The following is a 25,415-nucleotide window of genomic DNA, read 5'->3' as shown; positions in this document are numbered from 1 at the left end:
CTGGGTGTAGGATGCCATGTGGGGGTTCCATGAAGCAGCTTCCCCAACCTGGTGCCCTTCCCATTATCTCTAAAGGTAAAGGGACCCCACGAATGACTCTGGGGTTGCGGCGCTCATTTCACTTTACTGGCCGAGGGAGCCAGCATACAGCTTCTGGGTCATGTGGCCAGCAGCGCACGGAAATGCCGTTTACCTTCCCGCCGGAGCGGTACCTATTTATCTACTTGCACTTTGACGTGCTTTCAAACTGCTAGGTGGGCAGGAGCTGGGACCGAGGAACGGGAGCTCACCCCGTCGCGGGGATTTGAACCATCGACCTTCTGATCGTCAAGTCCTAGGCTCAGTGGTTTAACCCACAGCGCCACTCGCATCCTTTCCCCATTATCTCTAGCTCCCTATTACCTCTAACCATTGCCCATACTGCCTGGGGATATTGGGAATTCAGCAACCTCTAGAAGGCACCAAATTTTTCATTTGATGTGCCTAGAGCAGGCAAGAAAACTCCTACCTGCGAAGGCAGGAAATGGAACTGGACCCAAGGTGGTTGTCTCTCCCCTGAAGTATCCCTCAAAGCTTTTTTTTAGACTTCCTGCCAGTGGGTGGAGACAACCCACATCATGGATCCCAACTCTCCCCTACAGGAGGTGGTTATCTTCCCTTAAACAGAAGAAGTTGCCCTCTACAGACAAAAATCATTGGTCCAACTACCTCAGGACCGTCTCTGTATTGACTCACAGTGACACTCTGAGTTTTCAGACAAGGATGTTTTCCATGCCTACCTAGAAATGCAAGAGACTGAATCTAATCACTCCTGGATACAAAACATATTCTCTAAAAGTGAGCCAGCAAGTTAGATCTGAAATATATCTATCCAAAATTAGTAAATGTAATTAAGTTCCTGAATTCAACGTACAATTTTAAATGAAAAGCACAACTGCTCAATCTGAAATGCAAGGCTTATATTAAAATCTAGGGCTGTATGCAGGAACTCAGATGCCAGTGGTGTCTGAATGCAAATTACCAATCTCTGCAAGAATTGTAAAGTTCAAAACTTTGAAATTTCAAAAAAAAAAGAAAAGAAAATTATTTCACACAAATAGTTTTGCTTCTAACATACGGCAATTAAGAAAAGCCCTTTGCTCTTGTTCACTTCTACAGCATCCCCTAGTAAGATCCATGAGAGGAGACTCACAAGATCATAATCTATGAACATCTGAATGCTTCTGTTCACAGTATAAACCTCTTTGAAAAACAAAATGGAAGTTTGGAGGCAACCAAGACAAGAACCTAAGCTTGGGGTCCATGATGTGGCACCAATAGGGGCATAGCGCCCACAGATACACATTACCTTGGCACCTGTGAAGACCCCCTAATTTTTAATGGGGAAAACCCTCCTTGAGCTTTTACCAAGGGTGGTCCTAAGTGGCTAGAATGAAAAGCAGTCATCCAAACACTCCACCTTAACCCTAACTCTAATCCTAACCCTCTCTTTCCCAATAAAGCCTTTGGCCCCCGCATAGATGTGTGTTCCTCTTGGGTCTTGCATGCTTTTAAATTTTTTGTCTATTCTTTAACACTGGGGTGTTTTGCCCAGTTTTTCTTTTTGTTTAGTAGGAGCACTTTGCCTGTTTTGTAAGGGATATGCTGTCTACTTCCCCCCCCCCCTCTGTTTTATTGGGGGCGGGGCTTGTTTGAAGATGGAATTTTAAGCATCACCAGTTTTCTTCCGTGAAATGGATCCTCTGAGGCCCCCATGACAGTTTGCTGTGCCCTTGAGCCAAAAAGGTGTCCCTGGCTTAAAAACTGTACCTTAGGAAGATTGTAAATACTTTTGTTTTCAAAACTGAGAGAGCAGTTTAACTTAGAAATGGTTATATTTAAAAACCCAGTGACAGTTTGTCTGTACACCAGCTGAAAAGGGATTTAAATGCCAAAGAGAGACCAAATTAACTAGCCCAGCAGGTTTCTCAACAGACAACATGAGTGAGAGAAGGTCAAGAGTGAGCTTGCTATTTATCAAATACATGTCTAAACTAATTATTCAATTCAACGAAGTTGTCTTTCAACCAGTATGTGCGGTCAAACCTCCCATCCTTAAGGGTTAACTTCATTAGGGTTCACTCTGTGACAAGAATGTTGATCAGGTTTAAAAGCCTCTCTCAAGACACACGGCATTCCACTTACACAATGCAGAATTAATACAGATTTCCTGCTTTAAAAGAACTAGCAAAAAGCAACTGTAGGAGGCAAACTGCAGCTCAAGTCTCACTTTTTATCAGGAAGAGTCACTCCAGGGTGATTACCCCTATGATTGACATGTTGGAGATTCCTTAGAATACAGCCTCATGTGGACCGATCAAGATTTACCGCATTTCCCAGAAAGTAAAATTTTACAGATGTTCAAAAATAGCTGTGCAGAAGAAAACTTACATACAAAAAAATTAACCTCTTAGCTTCCATTCTAAGTCATAAAAAGAAAATGGGGGGAAGTAGAATGCTACTACTTAGCCATGAAGCTCTAAGGGTGACCTTGGGTTTCCCACTCAGCCTAACCTACCTCACAAGGTTGTTGTTAAGATAATATGGTGGAGAAGGAACCATGTACGCCACCTTGAGCTCGTTGGAGGAAAGGTGGAATACAAATGCAATAAAGAAAAAAAATAATAATATTTCGCTAAGCCTACTCTCTTTCCTTTTATTGACACAATGCATGTGTACAAAAGCGTACAATGTAAGAAAAGCACCAGTACATAGTCAGTTGTCTGTATTTAATATGTGGCTAAACTGCAAACAGGGGGCTTGGGAAAACCCTCCATGTCCCAAACCTGTGCTCAAAAAAGCAACTGCGTATAGGAATCTGAAATCATTATTGTGTCTAGGATTTTTTTTAAAATTAAAAACCTTGTCCCCTCTAATTCAAGCACCATTTCCCAGTCCAGCAAAAGTGCCATGCGTTCAGTTATATGCATTCTACCATGAGAGTAACAATTATTAGAACTCATGTTGCTGTAAGGAAAAGCGGTGGAAAATAGTTATGTTTTAGATCAGGCTTCCTCAACCTCGGCCCTCCAGATGTTTTTTGCCTACAACTCCCATGATCCCTAGCTAGCAGGACCAGTGATCAGGGATGCTGGGAATTGTAGTCTCAAAACATCTGGAGGGCCGAGGTTCAGGAAGCCTATTTTAGATCAAATAAAAAGAACCCCTGCTAGTTTGTATCTAACAGTGTTACTCAACTGATGGATAAGGCTTCCATCATGGGGGACGGGGAGCAGTTTCTGCTGTTTCCCATTGTCCCCTCTCCCCTGCAGCCCCCACTCCTAATATGCTCCAGTGGGTTCAGGGACCCTCCAGAGCAGATTTAAGAAGGATTCAGGGGCTGTGGTAGTGCTGTGGGAATCACCAAAATTGCTTCCCTCATTGTTCTGCTGAAAAATGCCTTATATCAGCTGACAGGACCAGAGGATACAACACAGCAGTTAGTACGGTACTTTGTAGTCATATCTGTTGGAGAAAGAGCTGACGCTAGGATTTTGAAGGCAATGGCCAGGAAGAGCTTATGCCCAGTTACAATCTACCAGAAGACCCTCAGTGTTCAGCCATGGGCTGCTTGCACAATAGCAAAGACCACAGTGGCATACTTTTGGGTTGTTGAGCCAGGATTGTTATTAGTGTTAAATTTGCTTACATTTTGCCCATCTAAATTTTCCAGCAATGGCATTTGCTCAGTTCGCATACAGAAATTCCATAGCATTCCATGCCTTGTTACACCTGGAAGAAATTCTAGCACAGATGGCAATGTTTTAATATTATCTAGATGAGATTAGATACTTGGGATTCTAATAACAGGCCCCCAAAACTGGGAGCTACATGCTGGTGTTTCTTAACTACGTGCAGCCTAGCTCTGCAGTTAGTCATGTTACTTTATGGCACTTCACAACAGAATGCCGTTGTTTAGTCATCTGGGGCTGTGCTGGTAATACTGGGTTGTTATCGTGACTATGCTTGGCAGCAAACTTGATACCACAAGGTGCAATGGCGTGCTTACAGCAAACATATTCCGGTGTACAAATATGGTTTATTATTTGCACAACAGCAGTGCCTGAAGGCTGCTCTCAAGACTGGGGTCTCATCCATTACTATGCAAACAGCAATTAAGACAACATTATGAGAAACTGGCAAGCAAAGAACTGATCATCGACACATGTAAAAGTTACTTAACCACCTTGAAAATGTTCCCATCAAAATAATGCCATATAGTGGGTTTAGTATCATCTACTAATCAAATTAACTGAATTGTTCGTAAGTCATCATTCTTGAATGAAAGCACATATTCAATCAGATACTCTAAATGCCAAGCGTTTTGAAGTCCCTGAAGATGTGCCAAGACAGAAGACCCAACGGGACTCATGAGAGTCTGTTAGGTATACCCTTTCATAAATGGTGTTGCTTCATTTAAAAATCCATGCTTGGAAGTTCACTGGAGTCTGTCCTTGAATTTTAGGAGAAATATCTTAAAAATGAGAAGGTAAGGTTCTTCATCATGGAGCCTACATGAAGGTGCACCTCAAAGATGCCCTTGGCCACAACCACTACCTGCTCTTCCAGGTGTAGTCCCTGAAATGTGTTAATGTTCAATTGCTGTAATAGGTTTTGGACTTCATATTCTATAAATGAGGCACACTATAGTCACAACCACACCATGCAGGCATTCCTGGGAACTGTAGTTCATTAAGGGTCCTAGAAATTGTAGCTCTGTGAGGAATCCCCTAACAACGCTCAGCATCCTTTACAAACTACAGTTCCCAGCATTCTTTTGGCTGTTAGGGTGGTATAAATGTGCTTTAAATGTATGATATGGATGTGACCCAAGTGTAGTAAATGAAGGGGAGAAAAGCTACTATACCCCCTTACCTGGGAGTAAGCCTCGCCTCACTGAACTCAATGGGTCTTACTTTGGAGTAGAGATACTCAGAGGATATGACTGTGTGCTCACCAGTTAAGTATTAAGATGCTATAATATCTATGTGATGTTCTGAGAACTTTCTCTTTAAATAAAATAATATGTTCAATTTCTTTGCAGTTTAAAAATCATTTTATAATAATTTTGTTTGATGAGGTTAATCCAAATTTAATCTGATCTTACACTCACATTTTTAGAAGAAGTCCCAGGCAAACTTTCCTGGGAGTAAACCCCATTTTACATGGTGGGAGTTGCTCCTATGTAAGCATGTGCTGGATTCTGATGTTAACCCAATTCACTAAATAATTCCTTTACAGTCACATGAAGTGTCTTACATTCTATTCTTAACTCAAGTAGTAAGGCTTAGGGGGTGCTGAGGGGTCTTTAGACCTCTCCAGAGAATAAGCATGGTTTTTTTCTCTGCAGAATGTACCATTGAAAAAACAACAACAGCATAAAAAAGGAGTGTTTGCAAAAGGAGCTGAGCAAATTATGGCGTTTGAATTCCATTATCATCCCACACTCCTGCATCTCTTCTGCCACATGAAAGTTCTTATTATGCCATTAGGTTTGGAAGCCTGTTTTCTCTCTGCTAGTAATTCTCCAGTGTTCTCACATCTGAAATTGTTTCATATATGTAAACGACATTTCTGCCGCAGGGGGGAAAAAGTGGTTGTTTTTCAATAATGCCACATGCTGATAATATCCAGATTCTGTACAGTGAATATCTAGTCCAGAAGCAAGATGCTTTTAAAATGCACACTCCCTTCAAAGAGCTAATCAGAAGATAACCCCCACCCCTAAAAAGAACGAATAACTACTATGATGACCCCAAAGAGTGGATTCTTCCTTTACTACAACATTCTGCGCTGTGCTGTAGAAACATCCCTGCCACTTTAAGCCTATGATCAGGGGGCTTAGAATAGGAAACAGCCAGCAAAGCAAATTACTGAACATAAACCAAGAAGCACACAAAACCTTAAACTTTCTTTGGAAAACAAGTATAGCAGGCTGCTAGCCCTCATGGTTGCAGAGAAAATCTTGAACACATGTTGGTAATTTATCAGAAGCAATATGGAAAATACATTGTTTTTCCATTCTGTTTCTACCCTCCCAGCACCTTCTCCCAAAACGACCTCATAATATTGCTAGACACCTTTTCATTCCAACTTTCCCCCTTCCACTATTCTAGTCTATACTGATGGCAGCAGCAACTGCTGGTAGTGGATGAGGGAAAATGAACAGCATAGTAACATCAGGAGACAGAACAAGCTGTTCTTCATATTATGCTAGGGCTTCAACCCTGATCCCTGAATTCCTCTCATGAACGCTGGCTGGCTGGGGCTGATGGGAGTTGGAGTCCAACAAGGTCTGGAAGGCCTCTGTGGAGGGAATAGAGGGCCAATACGATATCCAGCTGCCCTTAAAACAGCAGGGCTTTAGTTGGATGCATTCCCAAGGCAGCAAGCAAGCAAGCTGCAGGTGTATGCCTTAAACATGTCATGAGTCCTGCCTCTTTTAATCTCACCCAATCAAAAAAGCCATCTCTAGTGGGCTCAGCTGAAGACAGGCTGCACTATCACTACACTTCATTAAGATTTATTTTTTTCCTAGAAATGCATAATTCAACCGGATCACCAATGTAAATAAACTCTAAGAATTGATTCTCAATTTCTGGGCATCTCTAGGAAGGCATAATTTCATATACAAATGAGTAAGCAAAAAGAAACAGAATCAATTATGCATTCCAACGGAGGAGAGGGGTGGGAGAGGGAGGAAGCAAGCCCTAGTCTTATATGATATACAGAGGCCAAATCGCCTCAACAAAGCATCTGGGAGAGGACACGTTTCATGAACATTAGACTGATGAGATTGTTTTGACAGTTCAGTTAATATAAATGTGTTAGCTCATTGTATTACAAGATAACAGCAACTATATTAAGAATGCACTAGGCCCCTTACTGTGAGGCCCAGAAGGTGGGGGGGATAGAGCACAGGGGCCCTCTATTCCATTCAGCATAATGCAAACTTTCTTACTCCCAATATATACGCTGTAATCAAAAACATCATCTTAAAATTCCAAAAATACCACAGATTGAGGAACTTGGGAGTCTGGATGTCCCTAAACAAATATCAGCTCCAGAGGAGAGTTCCAAACGATTACGGCTGCAAAAACCCTCATTTGTACAAGACACAATAGCAATTTGAAGTGTTGTCATTCTTCTGTGTTTTCTTTGGCATGCACCGGCATGCAGATTTTGTTTGGATTTTAGAACACCCCCTGTAGCGTTTCTACCGCAGGATTTTTCTGCGGCTTAGAAACAATAAGGGGAAAAGTTGCTAGAAAACTAGCAAGAACCAAACATACCCACACAAAAAAGGGTCCATTTTTCTATTAACAGCCCAACACAACATGCTACTCATGGACTAAATGTGGCCCAATATGTCTGTTTTTGGGGCCCACGAAGGATAACCCTTCACATGCACCATTTATCAACTGGGTGCTGTCCAAGAGTTGCCATCTTTGAATATTCACAAGTCTTTGGGACAGCTTCCCAAATTCTGGGGTGCAGCTTTTGGCAGTACCTCCACAGCCCTAAAACCTACCTTTAGACACTGCATCTATCTGGGGATGGTATCCACAGATCCTCCATCCCCCCCCCATGACACAAAAGATGCCAGAACTACACCTTCATGAGCTAATAATAAGTGGAATAGGGGGCTTGGGATGAAAGGAAATGCAGCAGAGAAATCCTTACAGGTCCGTAGATAGTAATAAATGATAATGCAAATCTAGTGATGTAGACATCTATGAGTCCAATAAACATGGCATTGCTCTGTCAAGTAAATTAAGATATATAAACATTAATTGTGCTGCATGTGGTTCATGAGACAGCTAAAGGTCACCCCCAATTAATGATAAGTGCTAATAAAATGGCTTTTGTGGTCATTTTTGAGCTATGCATCTCTTTTCAATAGACTACCTGTGGACAAAATTACAATGAACAAACAGAAAGGGGTTGTTGTTTTTTCAAACAAGAGAAGCAGTTTTTATGCACAATGTTGCCTTTTTTTGCTCTGAAATAGCTTAGCATGAAATTTTGGACTGAATCCCAACAGACTGCTGTTAAATACTATGGTTTAGAAGGCCTTATTCCTCTTGAGAAATGACTAAAGCCTTATTTGACGATGGATACCCCAGTGTGAGCCCCTTACAGTCTTTTTTCATGTTACTGATGTCATGTTTTAAGACTGAGTACAGGAGATGATGACCTTTCAGAAATCAAAGCTTAGCTCAAACAAAATTCATGACGTTATTTGTAGGCTTAAGTTGTCAAACAATGAATTAAGCTCCCTATTTTGCAAAGATGTACACATCTCCTTAACCAACCAAGAAACAGTGCAAACCTATAAATGTCTATTCAGCAGTAAATCCCAGCTTTCAGTGGCTTTTCTCCCAGTTAAATGTGTACAGAATTGCAATCTTAACTTTCTTAAAATAGTAGCAGCTTACTTGCAAGTTCTAAGGAGGAAAGCTTTGAAAATACTTGTTCTAGGGGTCACACTATAACCAACATGGTAGTTACATATATGTTACCAATACATCCTCCTATATTTTGTCCATAGCCACATTTTCTCCCTTAGCACTGAAGCTAAAATAGTCACACCTGGAATTAGTCACAGCATCATTCTTCTGTTGGGTCCAATAGAGCAGTGTCAATGGTAACAACACAGGTGACAGAAAACTATGTTCCTGTGTGGAAGAGTTTCCACAAGACACACAAGTGATGAGATCACCTTGGTGCTGGTGGTACATGGTTATTTATACAGAGCCTGAACTTCCTCGGAAATTAATGACCCCATTCAAAAAAACAAAACTTAAACAAACAACAACAGTGACTCACCTTCAGGTTCCAAAGTGGTGTCTTCACCAACTAAATTGTATGATGGCCGAGCCAATGAAAATCCAGCCATGGTGATCACCACCAGGCAGATAAGGCAACATGAATTCCAACTGACCATCTTCTCAATGCCAGTCCCTGATCCTCTTCCATACCTCCATGTGGACTTTACTCCCATCTGAGCTCCTCTATGCAAGCATGGGCTGAAAGGAGCACCTTAAGCCTTGATAATAAGTACCTTCTTACTCCCAATTGCTGCTGGTTCTCCTAAGGGAAAAGGAGAAGGACATTTGGTGAGTTAAGGAAACCAGAATTTCTGCATTTAAATTGCAAGATCCCCAATCATGCCTCCATTTTCATCAATGGTTCAGACAAATCCAGGACCTGCTCCATTTTTTATTTTTATTTTTTTATTTTTTGGAGGACTCCAACATAGGAGGTTCCCTGGAGTCCCGAACTGAGTTGGAGGGAGAAGTAACATAAGCAACAGGTTGGGTAGGAACCGACTGCAAGCCTGTGTGAAGCACAGAAAGGATTACAAGGGAGCTCAGAGCAGGATTGCCTGGGTGTTTGCTGATAAACTTTCTCTTCTTTTGGAAATCCTTCACTCTATCAGAAACTGCTACAAATTGCACATTATTAAGCTTTAGCTTCATTTTCACATGGATCATCTGAGGCTGAAGAAATATAGTCACAGTGGTCAAATACTAAGTCCATTCTTTTGGCAAAGCCTACATAAGTATCAGTAGGCTCTGGAACATTTGTATTCAAGTTCTACATCTACTGACTCACTGAGCCAATTTAAAGCTACAGAAATAACACATAGCACCTTACTGCAGGCAGATGACCTCCATGCTTGAATATTTCAACACCTAAAGAATTCCCCTCACACAGAAAAGTGTGTGTGCCACTGAAAATAATACCATTCCATCATTTTCCCCTGATGGGCTCGTTTACTGTATTCAGGGAGATAGTTGTGTTGCCTAGAAGTGATAGAACATGCATCAACCATGTGCACCCTGAACTGATATAATCAAAGAAAAGTTTTACTACGTATGTGCCATATTGCTTTTGTTTCTCCCTCTTTTATATCATAGCAGCAGACAAAAAACTAAAATCTCTCGCTCAGCCTCAGGTCTCAATCTGTGAACCTGCCTCCAGGGTTGTTCCAAAGGAAAACAAAATAAAGTACATTTAACGTGATATAAACAAGAAGGAACAGCAATACGCAACTACCAATCTAACCTTCAAACACTCCTAACACTATGGCTTAGTATACTTTCCCCCTGCTTAAATTACCGTATATAACATATTCCAGTTTTCATTCTAAAAACCAAAGTCAAATATTAAGTACTGGCAGTAACCATTTTAGGTGCATCCAATTGACATCCAGTTACCAACACAGGAGAACGGGAGCAGAACAGGGTGGAACAGGGGTGGGGTACACAGGGGCCAGGAATGGAACCCCATGTGAAATGGTCACCACCTCCAGTATTAAGTCGTCAACAATGCAGAGTTCTAAACCTGAAAATGCAGATTACCAGCTCAAGGCCCAAATAACCATGCAATATTCTTTAGGATTTAAAACCAGGAGCCCATTCTCAGTTTTGAACAGATACACCTGACATTTGAAAATACTCATTCTATACATGCAAAGCAATCTTGCACATTTGCTAGGAAGTAAGTCCCACTATGCTGAATGGGGCTTATATATTCCTCAGTGTGTTTAGGTGTGCAGCTTTATTGAACTAGTAAAGCACAGAAGGTAATTGCACGGTGCCATTCCATGAACATTTGCATAGTTCCATGTTTTGTTTTGTTCATTGTATCCCACTTTAAAAAAAACAACCTTAAGTAAGAAAAGCTATTTCTAACCATCCTATCCTAAACAGTATAAAGGCAGTATAAAGTCTGTTTTGGAGACCTAATCGGGTTTAATCCAGTTTATTTCCTGGGGTAAAATCTTTTTAAAAACCTCAACAACTTCAACCCTAAAAAAAAGGTCAACAACTTTGGTCGGCCCTTCACTTCATCAAACCTGGCCCTCTTTGAAAAAAGTTTGGACACCACTGGGTTAAAGGCAGCTTCCTATGTGCCTATGTACCTGTTGTATGACTATCTGTTATGAAGCATGAAGGCAGCTTCCTCTATTTCTAAGAAGAAGAGGAAGGAAAAAGCAGCAGCGTGGTTGGCCCTCTTGCCTGGAGAGATGCAGCAGCAAAGACAGGGAAGGAGTTGCTCCTTTGGGGAGGAGGAAAAGAAATATTAATGGGACCCATGTCTCCAGGATACATGAATATTTCTTCGTGCTCTTGGGCTGAGAAGTTTTCAGATGCCAGCACATTGCTTAAGGGAGCTACTTTAATCAAAAAATATCTATGAAGTTTGTTTTAAGCAAATAACATAATTGTATACATGTGCAGGCCCATCATGTTTCGTTTTACAAAATTACCACATTCTATTTTTGCGCTGTGCAAATCCTTCCATGAATTTGCATGGCAGAAGGCCAAGAATCAATTAGAGCAGACTCTCTCTCTCTCTCTCTTTTTATCAAGGTACACACGGCCAGACAATGCAAGATAAAGATAGAGCAACTCAAAGCTCTGTTCAGGGAGAGCTAGCCTTACATGGTTTGGAAGTGTACAATAAAGTACCCTTTCATGCAATTAAGTCTGAAATCTTCCAAACATTCAACTCCGGAGCATTCTGTTCTGGAGCAAGTGATTACAAGACTGAACATTCTGGAGTATGTGATTTGTGGGCTGAAATGCGCATTTGTTTATAAAAGCAGTTGTCCTGAAATCGGGAACTCTGGATTCATCTTACTGACATCTGTAACTGTTATTGCTCAACACTCATATGGCACAGACCATACAAGGGATAGAGTCCCAGTCCAGGAGGCTTGCAAGCTAAACCAGGCAAGGGGAAGCCGGGAAGAAGTGATGCTGTGGAAATGGAGTAAAGGAGAGGCACGTGCCAAAGGAGAAGCAGGTAACATGAGTTAATTTTACCCATGATTCCTTTTCGCATCTATTGGAGCACCTACAGCACCTCACCCATGAAACTCAGCCCTTGGTCTCAAGCAATCCACCATGCTTTCATCCCCACTCCCCTACCTGCAGTATGGACATAACAGTCCTTCCACCAACTTAAAGGTAAAGGGACCCCTGACCATTAGGTCCAGTCATGACCGACTGTGAGGTTGTGGCGCTCATCTCGCTTTATTGGCCGAGGGAGCCAGCATACAGCTTCCAGGTCATGTGAACAGCATGAGCCACTTCTGGCAAACCAGAGCTACACACGGAAACACTGTTTACCTTCCCACCGGAGTGGTACCTATTTATCTACTTGCACTGGTGTGCTTTCGAACTGCTAGGTTGGCAGGAGCTGGGACCGAGCAACAGGAGCTCACCCTGTCGTGGGGATTCGAACCGCTGACCTTCTGATTGGAAAGTCCTAGGCTCTGTGGTTTAACCCACAGCGCTACCCGTGTACCTCCACCAACTTAGCAGGACACTTAGAGAATCAAGCAGAGTTAGAAGTGACCCTGAGAATCATCTAGTCCAAGCTCCTTTAATGCAGGAATATGCAATTGTGCCATTCTGGGATTAACCTGCGACCTTGGAGCACCCACTCCAACCAACTGAGCTTGTAAGGATTGATTGAGATAACGTATGTAAAGCGCTTTGAAATGAGAAGCGCTGTGAAAGAGAAGGGGTTGTGCACACCCACCTTCAATGCACAAGAGTGTGAGAGAAGTAGCTGCAATCTGATAAATCAGAGGGCCAATGAGATACACAATTCAGCCAAGGCGACAGCTCCCATGAAAACTCTGTTGCTCAGGATGAGAACAGCATTTACGAAGCACCTTAGTAACTGGACCAAACAAAAACCTCTTTTGTTCCCTCACACAAACACAGCACCCAGACTTCAGGAGGCAAATAAATCAAGCAGCCATGGCAATTATGCTCTTCTGTGTGATATGGTCAGTGATGGATTTCCAGAGGTTATCTGTCAACTGTGAAAGAACAATAGATAAAGCTATTCTCATTTTACCTATTCTGCTTTCATTCCTGCGCTACCCTCTTACACTCTGAGCACAGCAATAACTCAAGAACCTTTCTTCCCTCTGGATGTGGGAGACCCAAATTCCAGTTAATACTCTTTGTTTAGCCTGTGCTCTTTCTTTCTCTCAACCTAACCTACATCACGTACTGTGAGTCTATAGGGGTAAGATGCACATGTAAAGAGCTCTGCTCACCCAAAGATCTAGAAGTGGTATGTTATCATGCTGCCCACACTAGTTATCTCAAAGTATACCAGGGAAAAGTAGTTATGGGCAAAATCCTTCCAGCTCAATATCTGACATAAAATTGCCAAAACTGGACAGTTATTGAGACAATGTATGCTGCCCAATAAAGAAAATTCAATCTAGGTTTTCTAACGTATTACAGTGGTACCTCGGGTTACATACATTTCAGGTTACATACACTTCAGGTTACAGACTCCGCTAACCCAGAAATATTACCTCGGGTTAAGAACTTTGCTTCAGGATAAGAACAGAACTCGTGCTCCGGCGGCAGCGGGAGGCCCCATTAGCTAAAGTGGTGCTTCAGGTTAAGAACAGTTTCAGGTTAAGAACAGACGTCCAGAACGAATTTAGTTCTCAACCTGAGGTACATCATGCTTCAGAAACAGCACATGCAATTCCTTAAAACTTTTACCAGTAAGATCTTTGGTGAAATAAACCCTTCAGTGCACAATATTTTCTTGAAAGGTCACTGTTGATTTGATACTTAAAGCTAGAAAATGGGACTGAGTCAACCTCACATGACATATTAAAGAAACTGGTGAAATATATTATCAATAAAGGGCATGGGAGGCTTAAAAGCATGCAATCCTTTTAAATAAATTTAATTTCTATAGTTGCATAATGGTTATAGCCAACCACGGAGACCCATTTGTTCTGCTCCTACAAACCACCTAAAGTGCTTCTCTTAAACCCATCAGTGCCTCCCCAGACTACTGATGCCTTATTACAGGATTCATAGTCTCTCTAAGAGTATACAAGTTACCCATAACTCTATCTTAATGGAAATATAGACTGTCAGAATTTTTAAAAGGGATATAACATGAGGCTTTCGGGGGGGGGGGGGAGAAGAGGAGACAGAAGAGTTTCTTCTATGGAGCTGTAACAAAAGTGAGACTAACATCTTAAAGGTAAAGGTAAAGGTACCCCTGCCCGCACGGGCCAGTCTTGACAGACTCTGGGGTTGTGCGCCCATCTCACTTAAGAGGCCAGGGGCCAGCGCTGTCCGGAGACACTTCCGGGTCACGTGGCCAGCGTGACATCGCTGCTCTGGCCAGAGCCAGAGCCAGAGCCGCACACGGAAACACCGTTTACCTTCCCGCTGGTAAGCTGTCCCTATTTATCTACTTGCACCCGGAGGTGCTTTCGAACTGCTAGGTTGGCAGGCGCTGGGACCGAGCAGCGGGAGCGCACCCCGCCGCAGGGTTTCGAACCGCCGACCTTTCGATCGGCAAGCCCTAGGCGCTGAGGCTTTAACCCACAGCGCCACCTGCGTCCCCTGACTAACATTTTACAACACACTTAACTTCAACAAAACTACCAGGCAAGGAACTTGAAAGTCCAACTTGACATATTTTTAAAGAGCACAATTCACTCTTTCCCTATAAGACATTGGAAGCAATATACCCCTTACACGTCAACAGCAAACTCAGCAAGCCTTTGAATTACATAATTCTCACTACATCATTTCCACAGGGAACATTAGTCTCCCCAATTACGGAGTCCCACTTCCACCTCTCCAAGCATATGGGCCTCTCTAGAAGGTGGAGGGGGCGGAGACCCAGACTCCAGTTCTTTCCCTTATCTTACTTGCTATAGTCGCTGCTAGATGGTTTTATAGGGAGAACTCCTCTACCCTGGGGTAATTATGTACCTATCTCAATGTTTGGCACACAGTCCCAGCATGCTTCTTGGCCTTCACAATTCTGGCTTCCTGACTACAATAGCATAATCCCTCCTGGAGTCTCAGGCTCAGTGAAAGCCACACGTAGTGTTTATTTTTCCCCTTGAAAGGGAACTCTTTTCTCTCTTCTACACTGCCCTATACTGGGGAAGGAGTTGTCAGCCACCCATGATTGATGGCTTGCCTGGCCACCCGCTCATCAAGTCAATTTTCACCTCAGTCACATACCTGCCCAAATGTCTTTGCCAAACTGACAAGCATGGGAAAAAACAGCCCGGGGTTGGAGCACTACCAAATTCCTTCAAGCTGCCACATTTATTTACTTTTTTTTTTTAATGCGCACGCAAACAAGTTGTGCTTGTTCTAGAGAGGCAGTAATTAAATCCAAGCCTAAGTATTCATTTTAATCTAGCTCCATTGTTATGTGGGCAGTGTTTATCACTCCCCAGGGAGGTTGTAATTTGCAGAGAGTATGTCATCCAAATCAATACTCTGACCTGTGTATCCTCCCTAGGCATTTAGAGTACAGCCCCAAAAAAAATCTGTGCAAGTGTGGATCAATGTCCTCCACCAGCTTATAGAAAATTAGCTGTATAGCAATTAAGTGACAGTAGACTGGGTCTGATCGCAGGAGGAGAGTGAAGCCCCACTAACCCCTTCACACTGCCATCTTCAAAGGGATCGGCTATTAAACATTAATTCTGGACGGTTATTCGGGGAAAACAGCCTGGCAGCATCAATAGTTTTGCTTTGTCTGAACTTCCTTCATTCACTTTTCTTGGGGACTAGCCTGTTTTTCTCCAAGTCTTCTGCGGATCAGAAAGAGAGAGGGGGAAATCTGCATTTTAATTGACATTCCACAGAGGTCCAGAGGCCGCTTATTGCAGTCTATTCAAACCAAACAGGCTTTTCAGATGAAAATGAGTAAAGGCAAGTAGAAGATTTACAGGGATTTGGTACAAAAGAGACAATGGGGTTTGAAATGTTGATGGCGCTTCACACCAGCCACATAAAGGGCCCCTGTTTGAAAGGCAGTTTTATACACAGAATATATATATAGGGTCTCGTCTTTTTTTTTTTTAGAGGAAGGAAAATTATGGATCGCATCACTAACACACACACAACCTCCCCACGAGAAGGACCTCCTGTTCTTTTGGTTTGTGTTACTTGTACATCACGTTTCCACTAAGCTCCATGTAAATCACTTCTCTCCATATGCACAGATTGTTGCAACAGTCACTAAAGGATTCCATGTGGGGTTTTGGGGGGGCGGTTGAGGGTTTTTTTGCCTAACTAGGTCCTTCCGCAGCACTATAGGTGAAAGAATCTGCACAGGCTACAGGTTTTGATGTGTTCAGCATCGCTAAAGCCCGGTTCCCCTTCTTCCTGCAACTGAATAAACTAGATCCCCTCCAATTCTCCCCCTCTTCAAACAAAAGCCCTTTAATGCCACGCCAATTAAATCATAGCTCTACAATTTGGGTCCTGTTACAACCGTAAAAAATCCACAATGATTCCTTTTCTTTATGGAATACATTCTGCATATCATCTTATCTGGAAATATAAACAGGGATGGGGGCTCAGCCGGGGTTTAGAGCCTAAAAAAATCAGCTGCCAAGTGAAAACCTCTGACCTAGGAACAACTGTCCTTTAAGACAGCTCAGCCAGCATGGGGAGGCGCTCTGCACATGCTCAATAGTTCATCTTGTCATCTTTCCAATGTCCCAAGCCCTGGCAACGGTTTTTTAAGCAGGTACACCTTTGCTCAGATTATTGAACTCAATAGGCTAACATGCCAGAGGAGGATGAAATATGCATAACAATACTATTTAAACTTTTTTACTATGGAGTAGAAGAAGGGGAGAAGACGTGGTTCTGAACTTCGCCTGCTTCTTGAAAGGAAACAACAACCTTGTCACCACCTTTGCCATCCTAAGCACTTCCACCTGGGCGCAAAGCCCCCAGGATCCCTTGGAATTTACGCACTTCCAAATCCGTGTGTTAAACCGCAGCCTCGCCTGCCATGCCATCTAAACCACATCACCACGGAAGACCTCTGAGCGAAAAGCGCCGCTCGCGAAGGGCTAAAAAGTAGAGGCTGACGACGGGGTGCAAACTGTCAACTGCAAGAGGAGCGGGAAGGATCCTTGCGGGCGCCCTTTCGGAAAGGAGCTCCCGCGCTCCCAGCCCTTCGGGTGGATCCAAACCCGCGCCAGGCCCCACGCCACCTGTGGGGGCCTACCGATCAGACCCACGCAAAATATCGAGGGCGTGCGCTTACTACGCCTCGGCAGTTGCCACATGTCGCTCGGCGAAAACATCCCAAATGCCAAGCTGCGCAACGTCGCCGCTCCGGGAGATGCCCCGGCTTTGCAGGGGGAAAGCTCTTGCAAATTTCGATCGCGCAAGCGGCACACACGTTGCTTCACAAATGCACAAAGCGATCGCACGGAGGTGGCCCAGGGAGCCTCACTCCTGGAGATCCTGGGGATTCCTCTCTCTCTTCCCCGATCGCCCCCCCTTTCCTTTCCTTTCCTCCCCGGCCCCCCTCTCCTCTCCACTGCAAGCCAAGCCTGGTCCAATTACCTGGTATGAAAAGGCTCCGCGTAAGCGATCCGCTCTTCCTTTGCAGCAGGCGTGTGTGCGGGATGAAGCCCGGCGGCGCCCGCAGCCTTCTTTTTCCCCGCAGCGGGGAGAGGAGGAGAAGGAGAGGAGCACCTCTCCGTAAAAAAGTAAAAAAAAAAGCCCCACGATCTCGCCTCTCCGCCTTTACTCCGCGCGCAGCCGCTCCAACCCGTCGCTGCGAAGCCCCGGACCCGCGCGGGGAGACTGGGCCACCGTCGCCCCCATCACCGCTGGCGAGCCAAACGCTGCCTTCTTTTCCGGCGCCCCCAAACCTCTCCAAAAATTTAAAAAAGCTGGACGGAGCAGCAGAACAGGGCTGCGTTTGCTCTTTTTATTTAGAGAAGGAAAAACTAAAAGGGTTGAGGAAAAAGGAGGCAAGCAGTGTGTCGCGATTTTTCTTTTTCTTTTGCTCTTCTCCACTTCTCTAAAGATCCAGGTTTAGGGAGAACTTTCCCAAAAGTTGTCGTTACTCAGAAAAAGGGAAAAGCACAGCTGCCTTTAAGTCCAGATCCAGTCCATTCAGAATCCCTGTTGCAAGCAAACTCGAAAACTTTATCAGGTCTACAAGCCCTTTCTCTCTCTCCCTCTCCCTCTCTCTCTTTCTTCCCCCTCCTTCCTCTGGTCACTCCCCCGAAGTTGAAACCTGAGCCATTTCCTGGACAGTTCCTCTGCCAATCACAGCAGTTCAGCAATAGTTGAACTCCGTAGGCTCTTCCCCTCGCACTGGAGATGCATTAAGGAGAATAGGGCTCTCTTTCTCTTTCTTTCTCTCTTTCTCTCTGCCTCTCTCTCCCGCAACCTCATAGAAAGCACTCTCGGGGAAAACGCCTCCAAGCGGCACCACAAAACCAGCAAGCAAAGAAGTAAAATAAAATGTCATCTCTACACACACACACACACACACACACACACACAGACACAGACACACACACAGCCTCCTGATGTATTGCTGATATTCACAGCCTTGACTGGAGTTTGGAAATGATGTTGCAGCCCAGCATCTTATGCTGTAGATGCTTTAAAAAGAAGAGATTTCAGATAATTGAGTGATCACTTTTTGCCCTCTGGAATCTCCACCACCTGGTGGGCGCAGGATGACCCACTGAAGATGTCAACACACAAACACATGCACATCAAGACCAAATAGAGATGTTTTGTGTGGCAGCAAAGATCACTTTTGTCCAGTCCGCAGCGACATATCTTAACGTTTTGGGAAGATGACTAATCCGTAATTAATTTCTTGTTGTAGCATCACTGGGCATAAATGGTCACAGAACAAATACTGAAATGGATGCAGCATTCTGCAGCATGGCATAGCCTAGTAACAACTTGTAGAAGCCAAGATGTGAGGGGGTTAAGGAGAAAGCAGAGAAGAGGAAAAAAGGGTTCCTGATAACAGGGGAAGGGAAAAAAATCAGATTTGAAAAGATAAATCTCTTTCCCTGTCTCCCACCCACCCACCCCAACAAATTTTACCAAAATATTGGCACACCGACCACAGATTCATAGAGCTGGAAGGGACCATGAGGGTCATCTAGCCCAACCCCCTTGCAATGCAGGAATCTTTGAGCAATGTGGGGCTTGAAGGCACAACCTCGAGATTATGAGAGTCTCATGCTCCACTGACTGAGCTATCCCAGTATGTTCCATATGTCCATAATCTATTGGGAAATTCTCATGTGTCTGTTGAAATTAGTGTGTTTCTGTTAATTTCAATCTCAATGTTTAAAGGAAAACTTCCAGTTGGATTTGCACAGAAGTCAGAACAGCCTTAGATCAGCTTTCCCCAACCTGGTGCCCTCCAGATGTTTTGGATTACAACTCCCAATCGCCCTAGCCAGCAAGGTCAATGGTTAGGGCTGAGATTTGTTGGGTAAAACATCTGGAGGGTGCCATGTTGGGGAAAGACTAGTTTAGATTTTAGGTTTCCTATATGAAAACACTGGGGGGGGGGCAGGACAAATAATACATATGGAAACAGACACTTCTAAATCCAAGTTGCAACACTAAATGACCATATCACATTCATTCATTGTCACCATCTATTAAACCTAACACAATCCACCACAGAATTAGGTGTACTTAAACCTACTTAAAGCAATGGACCTCAGTGTCCATAACTCTACACTGAATTGCTGCCATGATCCTGCAGACTGCAAGTACCGGTACATGGTGGGTCTACTCCTGAGTAAGCCAGTAACTTGAGGGGTACATCATGAGAACTTGCAGAATTGCTTAACTTTCTTTGTACAGTGGTACCTCAGGTTACATACACTTCAGGTTACAGACGCTTCAGGTTACACACTCTGCTAACCCAGAAATAGTGCTTCAGGTTAAGAACTTTGCTTCAGGATAAGAACAGAAATTGTGCTCCAGCGGCGCGGCGGCAGCAGGAGGCCCCATTAGCTAAAGTGGTCTTCAGGTTAATAACAGTTTCAGGTTAAGAACAGACCTCTGGAATTAATTAAGTACTTAACCCGAGGTACCACTGTATATATTATGAAAGCATTAATCACATTGTAACCGTACCCCAAACTCTCAGTCTCTAGTCCCTCCAATATTAACCTTGGTAGCTCAGCAGGAACTAGTACGGCAATGAAGCACCCACCCACAACATAGGGATTTATGCATATTCAAGGTTATGGAGAATTTGCTGTGTGTGTGTGTGTGTGTGTGTGTGTGTGTGTCGGGGGGGGGAGGGAGAGACACCCAAAGAACCTCCCCAACAAGGGCTATATATGAGCAAATTCCTTTCCTAGGGACAAAAAGATAGAAACTGTCATGAAGTGATGATAAGGAGAAGATGGGAGGGAGGCTATTGATAGCTGGGAAATACAAATACAGTAGGAAAAGATAGTTGGACTGAAAAACGCAGCTAACAATGGAGAGCTGTTGGAGAAAGAAAGGTGGGGAAAACGAGGGTTACCCATGGGACCACAGGCCAATTTCTGAGACTGAGTAGAAAGAATTTAGGAGGAAACTGATAGGAGATAGTTGGCCATCCATAGGGGAAGGAAGAGAGAGAGGGAGAGCAAAATTATGACACTGCATACTGATAAAACCACTATACTTGAAAGGCAACAAGAATAGGAAGAAGGGACATTTCTCAAATAGACTGAAACTGTTGTCACACAAAGTAAATATTACTATCATAGTACGAGTTTGTGAACCCCTGAACACTTTACTACTAATATTCCTGCTGTGTGCTAAGCCATGGTTTGTCTTAAGGTGTCCTCTGAACAAACATGGTTACAGCCTGTGCTTTATCTGGGGTGAAACAAAATATACACCTGGACTTGTGTGCCATGCTGAGCTAAGAAATGGATTACTTCACTCCAGCGTAGCCTCATCAGGACCAGAGGTAGAGCAAAGCAGCTTAATCTCTTCTTCTGGAATCCACACATTCATGCTCAACCATGATTTATCATTACTATTACTATTATATCTATTTATTTAGGATTTGTTTATTTGTTTATAAGTTTATTTAGATCCCACCTGTCTCCCAGTCTGGGACTCAAGGTGGCTTTTGGTTTGTGTTACATATTTACCAGGTTATAGAAACTTTGTACAATAAGTTGGGGCAAACCAGTAGGTTGCTTACACCCAGAAAACATACATGTTCTGAAATGCAGGAAAATATAATACGCACAAAACATAGCAAAATTGGGTGGGTGGGTGGGTGTGTAGAGATAACAATAAAGAAAAAAGTGGGGAGCAGATGCATGTTTTAAAAAGTGAAGTAAGAAAGAATGTTAGACACATCAGTATGTTTATTGAAAGTATTGCAGGGACATATATGTCTCTACATGACAGTGGGATGATGGTGGTGTGGTTTTTTTTTTTAACCAAGAAGAGCTATCCAGAGTGCCAATTGCATAATCAGTTTTGATAGAGGCAATTTGACACACATGTGCCAATATTGCTCAGGGAATATTTTAAGTGTGAATAAAGGGATGATTGTTACTAGATATGGAAAGATCACTGTCCCTTTGTTCAAGATTTTTACAAAATCTTTTCACTGTTGAACTGCTAACAGCAATTCTTAGAGAATATTCACCAGTAAAACAATACATTGTTTTTGGGAGACAATATAAACATTCACCTTGGATAGAAAGTACCCTGTTTTCAAATATAGGGAACAGGTGCAGCAAGAAAAGGCCAAGGCCAAAATAAGAAAGTTTATTGCCAGTCCCCCATTGTTTTTTATTTTATTTTTCGTCACTTAACAGCACAAAAATGATTGCTGAGGTGGAGAATCTAAAAAATAAATAAATAAAATGATGTTTATTTTGTGCCATTTGAGGAGAATTTTTCATTTTAAATTATTTTCAATATTTTGGTTTAATCTTTCTTTATTTCCAACCTTTACTTATTTTTTTACTGTTAGCCACTTTTCTTTTGAAAGCAGAACATGTGCATTTTGGAAGGCAGTTGCAAAAACACATTTTCAAGGAGGAAAAATAAAATCTGCCCATACCACAGCAAATCAAAACCACATTTTATCATTTTCTAACTCCTTTTTATTTATGACCTATTTTGAAATGATTTTAACTAAACAATCTCAATTAAATTATTTCTACAACCTTATTACCATCACTAAAAGATAAACAAAGCCTGAGAAAGTGTTTGCTTTCATGAGTTAATGGTGGATATTCAATTTCAGATGAAATCCTTAATGATACCATGAGGATTTCAGAATTGTTGTTTTAAATCTAATTCTTATCATTCCAGATAAGTGTTTGGCATGATTTAAAATACAAAAATGGAGAAGTTTAGCCACACATTTATGTGAGAGTAAGTCCATAAGACTGAATTGTTAGATCGTGTCAGTTTACACATGCTCATGAATTGTAATTCAACAAGAAGAGTATCAGAGTCCAGTGTGAACATTTAAGATGGACTGTTCTGAAATAAATCTATTTAATTTTTCCTGACATATTCACTCATCCACGTGCAGAGAAATAGCCTTCCACATACTAGACAAGGAAGGCAATAAGTTTCTTTATTGGGGAAAAGCACATACCCAGCGTTGATAAACATATGAATTAGTTTCCTCCCAAACCCTCACCAGCAATGCTGTTTTGGGTAGTCAGAAGCCCACTACTAAGGCAACACATATTTCTAATCATGATTTGTCATTTGTGCTTACAATATTATTTAAAGGTAGGCATCATATTCTGCTGTTCTTACTTCTTTATAAACATGGTCACAAAAGTGCATACCATATTAACAGAGCCAACAACCTTCTCAAATTCAGACTCAGCTCTGCAATAACAGAAAAACAAAAGCAACTTAAACTGCTTTCACTTTGACTCGGGATAACTTGCACTGCTTTGGCCCATATTTATGTTCAGATAGTTAACGGTAACAGGTTAAGGCAAACAGGAATCACGTTTCGATAAAGTCTATGTTACCTCTTTCATCTCAAATAGAGGCTTTCCAATCCCACTATCTATCCCCTAAACTTTATGAAAATTATGCAAGTGGTATCAGCGGTGAGTTCAGGGCAGAGCTGATGAGTAGCCGATGACAAAATTGGTTTGCCTTAAGCCTAAAGCAAAGATGGTGAATCTGTGGCTCTCTAGACATTATTAAACTCCAACTTCCATCAGCCCCAGCCAATGTGGTCAATGGTCCAAGATAACAGGAGCTGTAGTTCAAAAGCATTTGGTTCCCCAGATTTGCCTTATTCAGGAGAAACAGAATGAGATATGAATTCAGGCATATAAAAATAAAGATGAACCAAGCAGTGCCAGGGATGTAAAATGCAGTGAGCTTCTTGCTCCCATCTGCATTTCAACCAGTATTGCATGGAGCTGTTCACATCACCGATGGAGGCAGGGATGTCTTCACCAGATGCACATGACCTTTTTTGTTTCCCAGCCCCTGCAACCCACCTAGAACTACTATTCATTAGAATGATTGAATTGTAGGACTGGATGGGATCCCAAGGGTCATCTTGCAATGCAGGAATTACAGCGGAAGAAACCCTGACAGATGGGCAGCCAACCTCTGTTTAAGAACCTCCAATGGAGGAGAGTCCTTCACCACCTAACTATCATCTGCACTTGGGTGCTCATCTGTGTGCTGGCTGTTAGGCTATATATGTTCACATTAACACTTACTCCACATCCAGTTTTCTAATCAGATTGAAGCTGGTCTGGTGGCGGGCGGCGGTGGGGGGGGGGATCAAACAGTCATATTTGTCAAGGGCTGATATGTATTGTGGCTAATGTTGTGCAAATGCAATTTCAAAAAATAGAATGGGGGCATAGATGTGGAGTAAGCAGTAATGTGAATATACACTAAATTACAGGGAACTGCAGCCGCCTAATCCTCCTCCTGTCTTTCCCTTTCCTGTCTCTGTGGCTCTTCCTTCCATCCTGTGGAGAGCTTCCCTTTTCCCACCTCCATCCACCCTGGCTGTCCCTCCTGCTCTCGCTGTCTCTCCTTTCGTTCTTTCGGAGAGCCAGTGTGGTGTAGTGATTAAGAGTGGTAGTCTCGTAACCTGGGGAACCGGGTTCGCGTCTCTGCTCCTCCACATGCAGCTGCTGGGTGACCTTGGGCTAGTCACACTTCTTTGATGTCTCTCAGCCCCACTCACCTCACAGAGTGTTTGTTGTGGGGGAGGAAGGGAAAGGAGAATGTTAGCCACTTTGAGACTCCTTAAAGGGAGTGAAAGGCGGGATATCAAATCCAAACTACTACTACTACTACTACTACTCTTCTTCTTCTTCTTCTTCTTCTTCTTCTTCTTCTTCTGTTCACCTGTCCTCTTCTGTCTCTCCCTGACTCAGCCATTTGTCACTCACCCACCTTACCTGCCAACTGGTCCCAGTCATGTTCTGAAGTTGATCGGGTGCCTGCAGCCCCTTATCCACTGGCCAAGGCTTCCAAGTTCCCCACCGGTGACCAAGTTGGCCTGCAGCATCCCAGCACCCACAGGTGATATTAAGAGTGGATGCCAAGGTAGTGCCCAGGAGGTGAAGGGACTTCCTCAACTGAACCCAACACCTGCTCATCACAGGGCCACTATCTAATGGCTACAAGCAAGCCAGGGCTCAGGGCTTAATTCTCCTTAGGTCCTGGATCTTGGTTAAACAGCTTGGTTAAACAGTGCATACGTAACTATGGTATCTGATCCCAGAAGATGAGGTGATGGCCAACAATTTGGAGGATTAGACAAATTCATGGAAAAGACATTGATCAGTGGCTATTAGCCATGATGGCTATGTTCTACCTCCACAGTTATGTCCTTATGACCCATGACTCTGGAATCTGTATCTTTACCAGGTCTAACATTCTAAAACACTGTACTTTGGTCAAGAGATAAAAATGAGTGTATATAATAGCATATATTATAATGTCATCACCAATATAAATTATAAACATCTTGGGAAGTAAGAAAAATATTTACGATGTCAGAAACAAATTGCATATCTTATTGAGCCATGATAGACAGTTATCTAAAAAGAAATGCTCCATCAGGAATAATCTTAACATGCAATCCAAATCTAGACTGCAACTTAAAAAAAATGTTTTATCTGGAAATAAAGGACATAGATGAATCAATTAAATTAAAGCAAAGTGACATTTAAACAAGAGCCTTAATTTATTCTGCAGCTATTTAATACAATTGAACATTTTGTATCATGTCTTCAATACTAACAGATAAATGCAACTTTCAAGGACAACAAATCTGCAAAATGATTGGTTCTCTCAATTGAAATAAAGCCAATGCAGATTCCTACTAAATTTAGTAAGACTCCATCTCTATATTTGCATTCTTGCAGATACCACAAATTTCCTTACAAATTTCCAGAATTCCACTCCTGCAACTTTATGCCCCTGTTGCACAAAAAGCTTTTGCTGAACTGCACCTTTATTTCATTTATTTTTTTAATCACCACACGTCTTGGTACAAGTTTTGAG

The 25,415-nt window shown here is 42.7% G+C and overlaps 1 protein-coding gene across 8 annotated transcripts in view; it reads right to left on the bottom strand.

Moving 5' to 3' along the window:
• The window catches only part of FGFR2 (fibroblast growth factor receptor 2), a 146,375-nt gene that overhangs the window by 94,534 nt on the left and 26,426 nt on the right, over positions 1-25,415 (bottom strand). For 3 of the 8 annotated variants that reach the window (XM_079976636.1, XM_079976638.1, XM_079976641.1), the window contains exons 1-2: positions 17,445-18,092; positions 8,869-9,132 (exon numbers count right to left, since the gene is read on the bottom strand). In XM_079976636.1, coding sequence (XP_079832762.1) covers positions 8,869-9,043 — 175 coding nt within the window. In that variant the 5' untranslated portion in view covers positions 9,044-9,132; positions 17,445-18,092. Of the gene's footprint in view, positions 1-8,868; positions 9,133-17,444; positions 18,094-25,415 lie in introns of those variants that run through there. The other 5 variants (XM_079976634.1, XM_079976637.1, XM_079976639.1 and 2 more) reach the window with 3 other exon arrangements.

This window comes from Podarcis cretensis (assembly GCF_951804945.1).
Source record: "Podarcis cretensis genome assembly, chromosome: 5".
NCBI classification, from domain to species: domain Eukaryota; kingdom Metazoa; phylum Chordata; class Lepidosauria; order Squamata; family Lacertidae; genus Podarcis; species Podarcis cretensis.
Note: the sequence above shows the minus strand (reverse complement) of the source record. Positions and strands in the feature narration are given on the sequence as shown.